The sequence below is a fragment of the Anabrus simplex genome, chromosome 4 (assembly GCF_040414725.1).
Source record: "Anabrus simplex isolate iqAnaSimp1 chromosome 4, ASM4041472v1, whole genome shotgun sequence".
NCBI lineage: Eukaryota > Metazoa > Arthropoda > Insecta > Orthoptera > Tettigoniidae > Anabrus > Anabrus simplex.
This window is the reverse complement of record NC_090268.1, coordinates 206,321,429-206,339,195: the sequence shown is the minus strand read 5'-3', so window position 1 is coordinate 206,339,195 and position 17,767 is coordinate 206,321,429. Positions and strand designations below refer to the sequence as shown.

At 41.2% G+C, this 17,767-nt stretch overlaps 1 protein-coding gene across 1 annotated transcript in view; it reads right to left on the bottom strand.

Annotated features, from left to right (window-relative positions):
* Positions 1–17,767, bottom strand: part of LOC136871761 (lysosomal alpha-mannosidase) — a 195,518-nt gene that overhangs the window by 16,689 nt on the left and 161,062 nt on the right. The window contains exons 14-16 of the mRNA XM_067145327.2: positions 15,809–16,085; positions 12,859–13,107; positions 2,763–2,912 (exon numbers count right to left, since the gene is read on the bottom strand). Of these exons, the coding sequence (XP_067001428.2) occupies positions 2,763–2,912; positions 12,859–13,107; positions 15,809–16,085 (676 nt within the window). The remainder of the gene's footprint in view (positions 1–2,762; positions 2,913–12,858; positions 13,108–15,808; positions 16,086–17,767) is intronic.

Genomic DNA, 17,767 nt, shown 5'->3' with positions numbered 1-17,767 from the left:
TGCCCCTAGAATTTCATGTTTGTCATCTTTAACTTTTCAAGTGATAAACATCATTATTGATCCGTATTGAAGATACTATATGTATCTTTAACTTTTTTTGTACCTTACAAATTCTTCTTTCACCAGAATGAATACTCCCCCTCCTACCATGCCTATCTTATTTCTAAGACCGAGCTCGATAGCTGCAGTCGCTTAAGTGCGGCCAGTATCCAGTATTCAGGAGAGAGTAGGTTCGAACCCCACTATCGGCAGTCCTGAAAATGGTTTTCCATGGTTTTCCATTTTCACACCAGGCAACCACTCTTAGCCCTTCCCTGTCCCATCGGCGCTTAGTAATGCAAATTTTTCAGCTTTCTTAAACTTCGCGAGAAAATACTTGTGCCCATTTATGAGTGCAGTATTTAATTTGGAAAATATTTGTTCACAAGTGTAAAGTTTATAAAAACAAAATTACGTTCCCGGATCAGTGAAAAAGACCTACATTCCATTCTGAGTGTGGCTGTGTCAAATCTATCCCCAGACATTTTAACGCTGTCATTTCGAGTGAATATCCAGACCTCTCATTAATTGGTAAGTTTATCCAAAGTTAGAATATTGTTTACTTTTCACGATTTGTTTCGTTTTGTGTGTCAGATTATTTTCTGTATTGTGGATTTGCCATGTGAGAGGTTCATTGTTTAATTGGTTGGTGGTTGAAGAAGGGGACACCTGGGTGTGTGAATGTATTCCTGTGTTAGGGATGGACTAGGGGGGCGGGGTGGGGGATAATGCGGCCCATGGTTCGTTTAGGAATCTGCCATTCGGCCCGCCCGCAAATTAAGTTGAGCACCCATGTCTTAACAGAATGAGAGTCTGCCGCGAGCGATGCCAGAGGTCAGCTTGCAAGAATAAGATCAGGAAAACAAGAAGCCCAGAAATGCTGGAGCGAATAGTGAGTGGTGGTGGTGGTGATTACTGTTTTAAGATGAAGTACAACTCGGTAACCATCCTCTTTCAACAAATTAAATGGAAACAAAGGTGAAAATAAAATATAAAATATTTATTCAATGGAGGAAATTGAAAAATTAATTTTGAAATGAAACAAACATGATTTTGATAAGCCGAAAAAGATACAGAACACTTGAGATGTATTCGCCCTTCATTGATCCACTCCCACACATGCAGCGAATGATGATGTCAGCAGTATTCTTGTCATAGGCTAGTATGAGTTCGAGTGTCTCCTGCAGACCGGGGTTCCGTCTTAGGCCAGAGAGATCGGCACACTCTGTGAGGATGTGGGCCACGGTGAACTCGGCAGCACAAGAACATATCTCTTCAAGAGATAAGAGTGCGTAGATCTTTCATGACCTATCCTCAGCCTACACAAAACTGCAGCCTCTCTCCGTAAAGGCAGTTGTCTTCTTAATTGCTCTCAGCTTGTTGGGACTTTGGATAGCCAGCCACTCCGATTCCCAGCACGCCTACATGGTTCGATGTTGCTGAGAACAAATATCCCTAGCAGGTACGTTCATAGGTCTAGGTGGTAATAGTTTTGCTTCTTTTGCCGCTTGATCTGCAACACTTTTGAAACACCCACGGTAGTCCCTGCCTGCCACAAGAAGTGACTAAAAGGGGCCCCAGGGGAATGTCGGTTAGTGACCACGGGGCCTTAGATGAGTCCTAACATTGCTTCGACTTACTTGATGCGTGACCATCCCTCCTCTGCTTGGTTGACCGGTCGGAGTGCAGAGCTGTTGGACCACGGACCAGCCATAACCACTTGTGGGTCGAGACCCACTCTACATCCGCAGACCCCACTTATCTGAGACTGATCACAAGCCGCGTCGTGCCGGAAGGAAGTGGATTCTGACTTCTCATGAGAGGACAGCATGGAATAAACTTGAAGAGGGCTATGTTCAGCAGCGGACATCTACCGACACAGATATGGCGACGAGGGGGTAGTAAAAGGCTGAGACTGACAAGGAAGTGACTACGTACTAGTTAAGGACCCTGTGGGTGGAGGCGGTAGAATAATACCCACGGTATCCCTTGCCTTTCGTAAGGGGCGGCCAAAAGGGGCCCCATGGGCTCTCAACTTGGGAATGTGGGTGACCACGAGCCCTTAAATGAATCCTGGCATTGCTTTCACTTACTTGATGCGTGATCATCCCTCCTCTGTCTGGATGGCCGGTCGAAGTGCAGAGCTGTCGGACCACGGACCAGCCATGACCACTTGTGGGTTGAAACCACTCTACATCCGCAGACCCTACTACAAACCTCTCTGACTGAACTCGTTCTACTTCCCAGAGAACGGACTGACAAATGCAAAACCAAATTCGCATTCGACCGAGTTAGGAATGGAATTAATGAAGCCCCCATCTAGCGGCGAGGATAGGAACTGTGCCGGCTTCCGAAGCCTGTCTTACTCCTCTGGGGCAATGATTAATGACTGACAGATGAAATGAAATGATATGGAGAGTGTTGCTAGAATTTCATTTTTGCTAGTTGCGTAAGTTTGCTCTACAACATCCAGGTTTTATGTTATGCTGAGATAGGAATCCGCAAGAACAGGGAAGGTGAAGGATGTGGCCTTAATTAATGTACTGCTTCAGCATTTGACTGAATGGTACACCAAATGAGGTTCGAGACCACCATTTCATAAATCCAAGCTTAAAAGCTACATAATCTCTGTCGAAAAGTGAATAAATTCGTCAGTCCATAGTATCAAATGTAGGGCAGCTCACTTCCTCGTTCGACACTGCCAAGTGTTCTTTAGCTGTTACCTGAAGGTTGACTGTCACTGGTTTGGACAGTTGCTCATCTTCTCCTTTCTCAAGAATGTGCTCCAGTCTGAGCAAAAGTCTTCCCTCTTTCCATGGCTCCAATGTGAGGATCTGGATGTTGGGTGGTAGAGCTTGTTGAAGGCCAGACGACTGAAACAAAATAATAATAATAATAATAATAATAATAATAATAATAATAATAATAATAATAATAATAATAATAATAATAATAATAATAATAATAATAATAATAATAATGCAAAATAAATACACACACACAAATTACACATTATACACAACCATTAACTATGTCTATGTATACAAGAGAAACACTCAAAGTCCTTCGCCATTCACACAGAGTCACTTTGTAGGTGGGTGCAGTAGAAGAACACCCACGGTATCCCCTGCCTGTCGCAAGAGGCGACTAAAATGGGCCTCAGGTGCTCTTAACTTGGGAGCGTGAGTTGACGATCACGGGGCCCTTTTTTTGCTAGTGGCTTTACTTCCCACCGACACACATAGGTCTTATGGCGACGATGGGATAGGAAAGGCCTAGGAGTTGGAAGGAAGCGACCGTGGCCTTAATTAAGGTACAGCCCCAGCATTTGCCAGGTGTGAAAATGGGAAACCGCGGAAAACCATCTTCAGGGCTGCCGACAGTGGGATTCGAACCCACTATCTCCAGGATGCAAGCTCACAGCCGCGGGCCTCTAACCGCACGGCTAACTCGCCCGGTACGGGGCACTTAATTGAGTCCTGGCATTGCTTACATTTACTTGTGCCAGGCTTCTCACTTTCATCTATCCTATCCGACCTCCTTTGGTCAACACTTGTTCCTTTCCTACCCCGACGGTATTAGGTTGCAGGCCTAGGGAGTCTTTCCTTTTCACGGCCTTGGTGCCCTCTTGTCTTTCTTTGACCGATACCTTCGCTTTTCGAAGTGTCGGACCCCTTTCAAAATTTCTCTCTAATTAGTTTTAATAGAGGATGGTTGTCCAGTTGTACTTCCTCTTAAAACAATAATCACCACCGCCATCTCTCGTCTATGTGGGTGTGTTGACTAACACTATTACCTTCTGTATGTTTCCTATTGTATTTCATCATGTGATTTGTTAATGTAAGTTATCTATTTTCCCTTTTCTTTGTGTAACCAGCTGGTTCTGAGCGGTAGTATAATTGTTTATGTTTTTTCTCATTCATTTCATTTGCTTTGGATACAAATAACAACTTTGCGGTCAGTGAGTCCCTGTGCTATTGTTACGACATTTCTGGAGACCTTTTTATCCTGTACGCACGGACGGTTTAGTAGCATGCGTTCCGCTATATCTCCGCCGGCCTAATGTGCTGTGAAGCATGATTGCGTTCATTTACATGCGCAGAAATATATGTACTTGTAATGAAAAGTAAGGGATGTGATTCAATTGTCCTATTGGATATTATGAGGAGCTATTTAGAATAGTCCTTTACTGATACACGGACTAACAGTATACCGAGTCTCCCTGTGTTTGTTTCTCAACTTGCTTGCGCTTCATGTCTTGAGCGATCGATTTTTGACGACTGAGTGATTATAATAAGAATAATTTATGTCAGGCGAATGCCCATACAGATTGATTTAATTTTTACTATATTCAATCAGTGATTTACTTCTCTCATGACACTTGTTGAAATGATACCGTTGAAATCCCGCACACACCGCACACACATTGGTCACTTGGTTCGTGAAAACCTGTTTGTATGTACATCTTATGATGCAAGCCGCTTTATTTGATATTTTCCTTTACTAGTTTATTAACTCTTGCTAAGTTCTCTGCAGCCTCTTGACATCTGTTTCCCACAACACCCACTGGTATGGCAAATTCATCACCTAGCCAGGTTGTGTGATGGTGGCATCAGTATCACTTCCCCTTGGCTCGCAAGCCACGTTGCGATTGCAGGAAATGAACTTGGGGGTGAAACCGCGAAAGAAGCGACACTTTTACCACCGACACCTATGAACGTACCGGATACGGATATTTTGTTCTCACCTACGAGGAACCATCTTGGCGTCTTGGGAATCGGACTGGCTAGCTAGCTCCCAACAAGCTGAGAGCAATTAAGAAGACAACTGCTATGTGGCAGTCCTCTTTCCCGCCTTCACGAAGAGAGACAGTAGTTTTGTGTAGTCGGAAGATAGGTAATGAAAGATCTACGCACTCTTACCTCTTGAAGAGGGAAGACGTCGTCCCCCCTCCCCCTCCCAATGTGGCCTTGTGGTGCCGAGTTTACCGTGGCCCACATCCTCACAGAGTGTGCCGATCTCTCTGGGCTAAGACGGAACCTCGGTCTGCAGGAGACAATCGAACTCAAACTAGCTGATGACGAGAATACTGCTGGTCTCATCATTCGCTTTATGTGTGAGAGTGAAGTAATCAAGAGGTTCTAAATGCCAAGTGTCCAGTGCCCTTTTCGGCTTAGTAACATTATTATTATTATTATTATTATTATTATTATTATTATTTATTTATTTATTTATTTATTTATTTATTTATTTATTTATTTATTTATTTATTTATTTATTTATTTATTTATTTTTGTTTGTTTTTCGAATTGAGCCTCTATGGACTGTGTTTTAACAACCAATCTCATTTTCGGTGCCCGTGTCTTGTTTGTCTGCCGGTTTGATATCCTGCCAGTATCTCTTGAACCCATCGATCACCACTTTCTTGCACTCTTCTGCTAAAGAGCCTCTCCGTCTTCTGGGTTCTGTCTCCACCATAAAACCCTGGTAGCTTTCCACCATCCTTCTGAAACTAACCCTGTCATTGAATTTATCCTCTATAATGCCCAACCCTCTCAGATCTTTCTCACACCCTTGGAACAATCTCAGCTTAGATGCCTTTGGTTTTAGAAAATTCCCAGAATTCTTTTGTGAGCCAGTCGTTATTCTCACGGTAAATGTGCCCATAAAACAACAATCGTCTCTTTCTAATAATTTTTGTTGTCATCGGTTCCATCTTGCTGTATACTTCATTGGATTTCAGTTGAACCTGCCTGTCAACCCATCTTCCATAGTAATCTGCGTTCTCTTAGCTGATTGATGATGATGATGCTTGTTGTTTAACGGGGCCTAACATCTAAGTCATCGGCGCCTAATGGTGAAAAATGAGACGAAATGTAATGACAAAAGTCCAGAATCATTCACTGATCAGAATTCAACACGTGATGATGAAGAATGAATGGATGAATATAAATTTAAAACAATCAGTGGATCCGACCCGCAATGCTTCACCTTCTCAGGAACTATATTTAAAAAAATATTATTAGTGACAAAGGGACTGCTTCTAAAGTACAATCCTGAATCGATGATGCTTGTTGTCTAAAGTGGTCCAAAGTCCAGGTCAACGGCCCCTCATAATGCTACGTATCGCTAGTAAAGTAGAACCATGGTATTTGTTACATTGCTGTACTAATCAAAAGTAGCGTAGACTCACAGTGTTCCACCCACAAGTTTTGTATGTCGCACAGGTAACGCAGACCTATGGTGTTTTTCATATAAAGGCGCCACTCACAGGCAACGCACACCCATGGTGTTCCTCGCCTAGGTGTACTAATAACGGGCGCCGGTATTCCCATGCTGTTCCTCACATAGTGGGTACTATTCACAGGCAACGCGCACCCACAGTGTCGTTCATATAGTGCTGCTAATCACAGGCAATGTCCGGACCCCTGGTGTTTCTCACACTATGGTACCAATCACAGGCAACGTAAGCCTGTGGTGTTCCACATATAGTACCACTAATCGCAGGTACTGAAAACCCACAGTGAATCCCTCTCTGCTGCTTCTAATCACAAACTTATTGTGTACCTAACACAGTGGTACTACTCGCAAGTAAAGGCGACCCATGGTGTTCCCCGCGTGATGGTACTAACCACAAATAGTTTCATGGTTCTAATATAAACATTTCCTGGTCGCTCCTTTTAGTCGCGTCTACCATCTACGCGGGGGGAGGGGAGTAGTTGATTGACTTGTCCTTTACGATTCATGCACAGGGCCTCCGAAAGATATAAGCCTTCCTGTCTAACAACAGTGCTGTAATGTCTTAATTTGGCTCCGAAACTCAGCATCATCGTATTATAGATGTTTTTAGTCAACTGGAACGTTCGCTCTAATTTACGGATATGGATCTTGGTCACTTCTTGTTCTAGCCCATTCTCTTGGATTACTTCTCCCTGGTACTTAAACTTCTTAACTCTTCCAACCTCCCCATGGTCTGTTAACATCCATTCTGGACAATTACTGATGTTCGTCATGTATTTCATCTTCTCAAAGGAGATTATCAGTCCTACTTTCTCTGCTGTTTCTTTAAGAAGATTTATTTTCCTGATTGCTGAATGGATGCTGTTGGCAAATATGGCTAAGTCATCCGCGAAAGCCAGACAGTCAACATACACACCTTTGTGTTTAGGAGCTAATCGAAACCGATCTTTCCTTCTTCTTTGTTCAGCGATTATCCCCATTCTCGAATTACCTTTTCCAAGATACAACTGAAAGAAAAATGATAAAGTCCACCCCCTTCTACGACCCTAGGTTTTATCTCGAAGGGCTCTGACATTTCATTCTTCATTCTTGAATTTTACCCTTGATATTGTGTTGGTGAGAGTCTGCTTAATCAAGTTTGTGGCTGTAGCATCAACCCCAAACTCTTCCAGGACACTCAATTATGACTGTCGTTGAGTCGAGTCATATGCCTTTCTGATGTCCACAAATACGATCACATATTCAAACCTCCCAATTATCTTGTATCTGATGACATTCTTCAGATTGAGAATTTGTCCTGGACAGGAACGACCCTTTCGGAAACCAACCTGGTATTCAACAATCAGTTTATCAAGATTATTATAATAATAATTATTTTTTATTAATTTTCAAATTCCTCTGATTAATAAATAGTTTTAAAGATATTTGAATTTTGTTTCCGTTTAATTTGTTCAGAAAACACCTCCACCCCTCTTGTGTACTTGAACATTATTTTCATCATTCATGTTGTGTAAGGCATATGAGGATATTTTGAAACCATGACGTCAAGCCCCCCAGGTAGACGTGAGAATTCTTTGCTCCATTCATTGTCGCTATGTATGGTAGGCCACGCCCCACCTACGACTTTACATCACGGATTGCCGTGACAACCAAGAGAGGAAATGGAGTTTTAAAAGAAAAAACCCGGAGGAGGATCGTTTTTGTGCATTATTTGTGATTTGAATGCCTTGATCACAAGGATAGCATCATTCAGCTCTACCGAAACCAAACAGTAGAGATAAAAAAAGAGGGAGACACAAATTGAGGTCATATCTATACGTAGAGGCGTGCGACAGGGCCTGTGTCCTGTCTCCTCTGGAGCTGTGTTCAGAGAAGCTGTCGAGGATGTTAACCTAGGAACCAGGATAAATGGCAATGTCATTAATAACATCGGATTTGTTGATAATCCCGTTGTGTTAGCCATACGCTTGCTGAATTTCAAATTAGTATTAATAACCTTGTAAGGATCAGTGCACCATTTTGTCTGTTCATGAATATTGGCAAGACCAAGCTGACTGTATTTTCGAAAATATCATAGTAGGCCTCCCTGCACATCAACAACACCCTCAGTTCCGAATTCGAATGTTGCAATGCTACGTTTTCCCTGCCCTTCTGTATGGTTTTGAAGGTTGGACGCTAATCCCTTTACTGGAGAGGCGGACTGAAGCTTTGGAAATGTACTTGTACAGAAGAATGCTTCAAATATCTTGGGCAGAAAGGAAGACCTCAACTGGTTAAATAAGAATAAAGAACCTTTTGAAAACCATCAAGGAACAATAGTTCAGGTATTTTGGGCATTTCGTGAGAGGTGAAAGATATGAACATATCTAACTTATTGTTGAGGGGAAAAATTGAAGGAAAACGATTTGGGAGGAGACGGAGAAATTCCTGGCTTAAAGACCTTCGCCTCTAGTATGAACGAACTTCCATTGAAATCTTTCGAGCGCTGTTTCACGAGTTATAATCAATTGGAACGCCAACCCTCATAGGGAGACGTCCTTAAAAGAAGGAAGTCACAAGGGTGATTTTGAGAAGGAGAGATAGAGATAGAATAACGGAAATTCTCTCTGGTAAACAAAAAGTTCCACTAAAAGAAAGATGCTGTAAGTTTACATCATTATCCTATGTACCTTTTTCTGTTCATGTTATGATGTTCATATTCCTGTCTTCGTGTATGTAATTGATATGTATTTGCGGGTTATGTGCCATCTTTATTCTCTCTCAAACGTATATTAATCTGAATTACTGGGCGATCTTTTCTACAATTTGATGTAGGCCTAAATCCATTATTTTCTTTTTTCTTTTTTCTTTGATAAATTTATGTTGCTCCGACCTTTTCCTTTCTTGTCTACAAAGTAGAATAATTTGTAGATGCTTTGTATAGATACTATACACAGTATTTCTGTCTGTTCTGAACCAGGGATTGCGACCGTGTTATCTCTAACTAGCTGGGTGTATCGATTCACCACTGCCTTCCCCCTGCCTCTCTATCACAGCTCGCTACTTGCCTGTGTTCAGAGAAGTGACAGAATCTACAAACGAAATGAGTAGGTTTACAATTAAAGTTTTCCATCCGAAATATTTTAAAGTGGGGGAGGGGATCTAATTTTTACTGAATCTTGGACAGTAAATAATAATAGTAATAATGGCGTATGGCCTCCGGAGAGGCCTGGTGCGGTTCTTTATTTCGTAGACGGCCTATTAGGCGACCTGCATGTCTCTGAAAATGAGGGTCCTACCTAGGATGATTTCTAATGCTGAATACGCCACACACACCCAGCCACCGAGCCATTGGAATTAACCAATTAAGATTAAAATCCCCGACCCGGCCGAGAATCGAACCCGGGATCCTCTGAACCGAAGGCCAGTACACTGACCATTCAGCCAACGAATCAGACAACCTTGGACAGTCAGACTGATCTTAAATTAATTTCAATGTTAATTTGTTAAGGCATTCACTGAACCTGTGAGGCACTCCGTCAAGTCGGGGAATCATGTGAAGCGTCAACCTTGCAAACAGCCTATTTCGGTCAAAACAAATACAAGCCCTTTGCAACTAAACATTGAAGACAAGACAGAAGGCAGATGTGGATGCGGTCGGAGACTGTACTGGGAGTGGAACCTCCGACTGATAAAAGGCATAAAAAGAAGAAGACTACCCTGCCTGACACTGTGCAAGTGACTTCACTCTTTCCCCGTTATTTCTGGAGTTACTGGAACCATTCAGGCTCCTTTTATGTTTTTACCAGAAGTCTGTTTACAGTCTGCTTTACATCGTACTGGCACAGATAGGTCTTATGGCAACGATGGGATAGGAGTGGGAAGGAAGCGACCGTGGCCTTAATTAAGATGCATGGGAAACCACGGAAACCCATTTTCAGGGCTGTCGACAGTAGGGTTCGAACCATCTCATAGCTGCGCGCCCACAACCGCGGGTCAGATCTCTCCATCGCCGCCAGACTCTTGTTGCCAGTACCATTGGTCGGCCCACCGAGGAGATAGTGACGTCCACGAGCTATTACACCCCGTTCAAAGGCTGTCTCGAAGGCTCGATCAACAGAAGACTGAGGCTCTTCCTGGTGAGATAGTAGGTTCGAACCCCACTGTCGGCAGCCCTGAAGATGGTTTTCCGTGGTTTCCCATTTTCACACCAGGCAAATGCTGGGGCTGTACCTGAATTAAGGCCACGGTCCTTCCCTGTCCCACCAACGTCATAAGACCTATCTGTGTCGGTGCGATGCAAAGCAACTAGCAAAAAAAAAAAAAAAAAAAAAAGAAAACTTTTTCAGGCAGAGTTCTCATTCATAGTCACTTAGATATGAACGTCGGAAGTCGGCTGGAAAGCCAGCAGCTAAGCCGCTGTCAACAGTCTTACACAGTCCGATGTTGCCAGTGTCCACGGAGACAGCAGCTAAGTAGCTTTACATAGTCCGCTATTACCATTGTCACCGCCAATGACTTTAATATTTCTCTGTGATAAACAGGCCTTACTGTAGCTCTGATGATTTCCCGCTTTGGGTGGGACTTGGAGCGATACGCATCCGCTCCGCTTGAATAACACACTCGTTTAAATTACTAGAAACTGTTATTAACACCTTATAAAACCAAAAACTATTCATACATCTGTGCAAATTTGTTAGTTCTGACATACAATGCATATCCTTCACTGTATCGTTCTATTTCTCGCGTATATCCGTTTGTTTTCGTGAGTACAGGCTAACACTTTGAGACATATTCTTGCGATTTCTATTCGTTTTGTAGTCAACTGGAACGTTCACATCATACACACTGATAGAAAACAAGCAACCAATTACCAATACAATATACTAAAAATCTGCCTCTGTGGATCAGCGGTAGAGTGTCGGCCTCCGGATCCCAAGATAGCGGGTTCAAACCCGGCAGAGGTAGTCGGATTTTTGAAGGGCGGAAAAAAGTCCATTCGACACTCCATGTCGTACGATGTCGGCATGTAAAAGATCTCTGGAGACACATTTGGTGTTTACCCGACAAAATTAATTAAATCTCAGCCATAGACGCCCAAGAGTTTCGGTTTACTCGGTCTGCCATCTAGTGGGGGCCTAGAGTAAAACGGAACGTCGAAATTGACGAGCAGACAGCTAGATGGCGTCAAATTGAAATGTCTGCGCACGGTAGCTGAGGCCATACGATTATTATTTACTAAAAATGTAATTTCCGTACCACCAATTCAGTATGTACCTACAAGAAAGATTACGAGTAAGCTAACCTCCAACAATAACAAAACATTTACTGTCACTGTCATGAAATTCAGTTATTGTTTTAAAAATGTAGATTTTTAAACAGCAAATAATGCCTATACAATTATTTTCATGTTCCATTGCCTATGATGTGAAATTTTACAGGAAAAATCTCAGCAGTGTTATTTCACAATACATTTCTACCTAAAACGGTAAAATGCATAAATTGGACTTGAATTTTCAAATACACCGAATTCAAATAAGCCGTAAGCCTGGTTACATAAAAATATATCTAATGTTACCCATGATTTTGACATAAGAAATTTTAATTCACCATGTGGACGAGACAGTCTGATTTCCCTCAGAATTTAGTCTTCAGGGAAGTGGTTGCTACACACAACTGTGTGGTGATTAACTATTAATTTCTCCATAGGAATAGCCTTCTTCCATAACCTAGCTCTTTCTCCATCAGAAGGAAACACAAATACTGAAGTGCACTCTCTTCGTTTATTTGCTTTGCAGCCAGGCACACAGCAACTCTTAGCATGGTGATTTCTCTCACTGATGAAATGTGAAATGCCGGGATATCCCAGGACGGGTTCGGCTCGCCAGATGCAGGTCTTTCTATTTGACTCCCGTAGGCGACCTTCGCGTCGTGATGAGGATGAAATGATGATGAAGACAACACATACACCCAGTCCCCATGCCATCGGAATTAACCAATTAAGGTTAAAATCCCCGACCCGGCCGGGAATCGAACCCGGAACCCTCTGAACCGAATGCCAGTACGCTGACCGTTCAGCCAACGAGTCGGACTCTCTCACTGATAACCTTAATTCAGTTATATACACATATATACAAATATATATACAAATAAAATGCTGAATGCACTAACTCAATTAATTTTATACTATGAATATAACGTTACACAAATAAGCTGCAAAATTAAACCACTGCAGAGCGATATTCTTAACCTATAGCCTCACATGAATACACGCTAACACTAAGTTTTCTTCACTAATCGAGGACTTTTCACTTAATAATGCAGTCGATAATGACTCAGTCTGATATATATCTGAGTAAACATGCAGCCAACGTTAAACATTTCAATAAAACAGCGAAGAATTCACATGGAACACAACTGACTCACGTGCTAAACTTCCCCCCTAACGATCAGCTGATTGCTTTCCCACGCTTACTACGGTACGGCCCGTACTTCACGAAGGCAGTGCCAGTGTCCACTGAGACAGCAGCTAAGCAGCCTTACACAGTCCGATGATTAAATATGTAACCTGACAGATCGGAAGTCAGTAGATTCCCTCACCTCTGTCCTGTGGAGCTTGCTGAAGTGCTGGAAGCTGCCCTCAGCTTGAGCGACCAGTGTCCACGGAGACAGCAGCTTTCTCTGGGCCAGATCTCTCTCCATCGCCGCCAGACTCTTGTTGCCAGTACCAGTGGTCGGTCCGCCGATGAGATAGTGATGTCCACGAGCTATTAGACCCCGTTCGAAGGCTGTCTCGTTTAGGGCCTCCTCCACTCCGAAGGCATCATCGTGCAGAAGTCGGCGGTGAACCTAAAAATAAAGTTTGAATTACCTTGTTATATTAGTTCTTGTGTATTTGTTAGCTTTTGTGAAATGGTTAAGGTGAGGCAGATCGATGGGGTTACGAACGAAGAGGTATGAACCGAGTAGTCGTGAACAGAATTTGGCGATGTTTCACTAGAAAGAGGCATAGATTCAACACGCAGCCTCCGGATCCCAAGATAGCGGGTTCAAACCCGGCAGAGGTAGTCGGATTTTTGAAGGGCGGAAAAAAGTCCATTCGACACTCCATGTCGTACGATGTCGGCATGTAAAAGATCTCTGGTGATACATTTGGTATTTACCCGACAAAATTAATTAAATCTCAGCCATAGACGCCCAAGAGAGATCCGGTTTACTCTAGGTCCGCTAGATGGCAGATAGAGTAAACCGGAACGTCGAAATTGACGAGCAGACAGCCAGATGGCGTCAAATCGAAATGTCTGCAAACGGTAGCTGAGGCCATACGATTATTATTATTATTATTATTATTATTATTATTATTATTATTATTATTATTATTATTATTATTATTATTATTATTACTTGTTCATTTAGCTTTGGATGGAGGTGTATTGGGTACAATGGCCGATGGAGACTGACGGATCAGTACGACAAGCAGATTAGGATAGATTTAGTCTGTTAATAGTTATGTAGCAATGAAGAGATTGGCCCAAAATAGGGTAGTGTGGAGAACTGCATCGAAGTAGGCCAACCGGGCAATACCTTTACATGAAAATCAACATCTTAAAAGCCCATAAGAGAGCCATCTATTTTTTGCAAAGCGCAAAATCGTGAAAATTTTGCGAAACTTTACAAATTTGGCTCAAATCACATACCGGTAACTATTTACCGGTACCTTCAAGCAAAATCATGAAATTATTGAATTAAGTGGAATCACTCTTTTATCCAAGAAGCATAATAGAAGGTGATTTAAAAATGATGACGTCTCTCATCTAGTAAAGAACATATCCATCCTACGGGAACTTTCAACATTATAATATCTTGAACCAGACACAGTGTTTAGGGATCTAGTTGCTAGTTCATGTAGAACTGGTGAAGATAGTGATGTGACCGTCTCTCTCTGAAATCAGAATATGAGCATTTTGTGAAATCTGCAGTGAAGGCTTTATGGATCCCAGTCAGTAATGTTGATAGTGATTTTCAACTAATTGTAATTAATGTATTAATGTTTAACAAGAGAAAAGCTCTGACTTCCAATAACATGTAAATCATGGAATCTCTGCCTTTTTCAGACTGATATGTAAGCTATGTATGCAGGCTGAGCCCTACTTGTTAAGTAGCAGGATCATATTTTTCCAAGCATCCATTATTTGATATAATTATATAATGTGTGTTTTCACTACAAGCATAACTCTCGTGTTTTTTATGCATATGTAAACCTAAAATATTATATTTTTTCTGCTAATGTGCTGTCAACTATCTTTTAATTTATCTTTTATTGTTGAAAAGAATGGAAATAAAATTTAGCTAAATTACTGATGACAAGCGGAAGAGTTACCTAAATACTTTAAAAATTGACTTAATCAGGCAAAAAAATCCCCACAAGGACATGACTCTCTTACAAATATGCCCTTAATCCACCCTTACTCACTAATTTACACAATTAATCCCACTTATTCATAGTGAACGGGTTGTAATGAATAATAATGAAAAGTGATTTCGACTCAAGAACATTGTTGTCAGCTAGTGTGTTAAAAGACTGTCTACAAAATATTTTTTTTAAATATCTGCACAAGACTTTTTATTATTATCACGTAACATGTTTCCACTGATAATGCTGATAAATGCAAGTTACATGCAAAACCAAAGAAAGAAAAGAAAGTAAAGAATTTTGGCAGAAGATCTGATCATATAACGGTACATTACGATTATACTGCGACTACTGGTGGCAAGATGTAGTGTTTACAGTGCACTATGTCTTCTGGTATGGGCTAGAATAAAATTGTTACTTTCATTGATCTGTCTCAGTCTCATCCTTAGCTTTGACAATATATAAATGATCGAGGTATGAGTGACGCTAGTAATCTCATTCCTTCAGCCAGTGTCTGCTATAAATGGTATGAAAATGTGGCTCATAACATGAGTTCTTGCGTTTATTTCAGTGGACTTGTCAGACTGGTGTGCAATAGTAACTTCTGGCCCGGTGAGGAAAGCAACGGAAAACTACCTCACTCCTCATTTCCCTCGAATGCCTCTTCAGTGATGTCTCGAACATCCATGACAGATGATTGTGGAGCTGTTGAGGATTCAACCAGTTTGTGGACATGCATACAGCTCCCTCTGTGGGTCAGTGTGGTAGAGGTAGTCGGATTTTTGAAGGGCGAAAAATTATTATTATTATTATTATTATTATTATTATTATTATTATTATTATTATTATTATTATTATTATTATTATTTACTTGAACATGATTACTATATGTTTAATATTATATGTAAAAATTACTAAATATTTTGTGGAGTACTTGCTGTACATTATCTTTTCTTAGTACATTTTTACGTGCCAGTATGAAAAGATTTGGTATACTGCGGGATTTACCGTCATTGGTTGGAGGAACCCGTCATGTTAAATCACTGACAACATTCGGATGTGGAATGATGCACTTAGTGAAAAAGGAAAAAAAAAAAACCATTAAACGTCAACGTAGTGATTGGTCCAAATGTTTACCATTAGTTCCAGTTGTCCATCCTGTAGACTGGATCCTCCCTGTGCTCTGTCATTAAGGACCGCCACCTGCAGCTGGGCCGCTTCATCTCGGATGGCGATCTTCGAAGTTACTGGGTAATAGTTGCCTGCTATCGATTCATTCAACTCTAGGGTCCACGTTGGGCGGAAGTCCCTGCGACGCTGCAGCATCTCTCGCCCGTTTGAGTCCGTATAAAAGACACGGTCAGTGGTCAAGTTGGTTGTAAAGCGACTGATAACCTCTTTGCCAATTCCATCCCTGAAAGATTCCACATTCAAATATTTAGAAGCAGCAGCATAATGACAAAGGTTTCCTTCCAGTATTTTGGACAATTAAATGCCGAGTGACCTTAGTAATCCAATTAGGGGAATGGAAGTAGTAATAAAAAACGCAAAATTCATCAACCCCTTGTAATATTAATTAATGTAAACCCAAATAAAACATTAAATTTAGTCCATACTTTGACGTAATTTCCTTCTTTCTGTACTCAAATTGTTCACTTTACCATACTGTAATTACTTTCGGCACTGTTTCATTATCGCAGTAAACTTGCGCACTGGTAAAGCTGTTTAATTAGATGCAACAATTCGTTTTTAAAGAGATCAACATCAGGCATACGAAGCCAACTAGGAGAAGAGGTTCATCTAAAAACCATGCCTACCGTACCCCTCTGATCACTACCGTGTTCCAGTGAAAAACTGATGTGTTACAGGACTACTGTTTGGACGTACGGGTGCTGTGCCACAGTTGACCTGGAAACATATGGCAACGTTCGGGTTGTCTATAACTTATCTAAATGACATCACCTTAAACATTATTAAGAATCCACTAAAAGTTATCTATCAGAATATGTATTTCACAGGATAGGGCGTTAACCATGCATAATTATATTCAGCAATGCAAGAAATTGTGGTCTTGTTTCCCGGAGAATTATTTAAAAAATAGAAATAGTCTCTGATTGGTTGAACTTTGCTTCGCAGTGATGTAAACACGGATAATCAAGGGATTATGAGTTTGTGAATACCAAATTTAACCTTGTTTGTTTTTTTTCTCCGCCTAATTGCAGAACTATGGTTCTGTACCCACCTACACACACATAAAAAGTTAGAATTTTCCCTTTGGGAAAATCAACTGGTCATGAATATAACATCTTATATGTCTCTCGTTCATGGCCATCCATCAACGGTTGCTAGCTACAGTATTCAGCACGTAAGGCTATACACCAAAATATAATATTTTATTATACGAGACAATCATCTACACCTGACAGCTAATGTTATATGAAGGAGAACTGCAACTCTACGCCAAAGGAACTTGACTTGTAGCCGCAACATCTTTGGTGACCTACGCCTGCGGTAACGACTAATGTGATGTCACCGACGGTACACTTTCTAGTTCAACACACACTATTTATACAAATCCACGGCCGCAGCATCTTTGGAGGACAAGGCCTACGGCAACGACTAAGTGACATTACTTCTTCGCACATTTTGTCGCGTCATGCTGCACAAATTTTCAGATGATCCCCAGCAAGACCATCTCCAATAGTGACAGACCTGAACATGGCCGATGCATCGGTTGAATGTAAACAAGCCTGTGATACATAAACATAACCTTCTGATTATCGTATTGAATTGCTAAGTTGTCAACAATAATGTACATATTTAAAATTTTCATGGTAAGTTAAAATAACAAAACAAGGAGATCCATCTGAAAATACATATAATTTTAAACTAAATGTCGACACTAAACACTTATAACGCAGATGCCTGTTTGCAAAAAACATATTGGTGCACTAATGACATAGATAAATCAGTAACAGTGAACACTTTGTATCACTAGAATTCTCTGAAACTCGTGCATTACGTGTAAAACGTCAATTATGAGGTTATATGGTATATCAGTTGAAAAATTTAGCAGGTAAGGCCAATAATATCCTT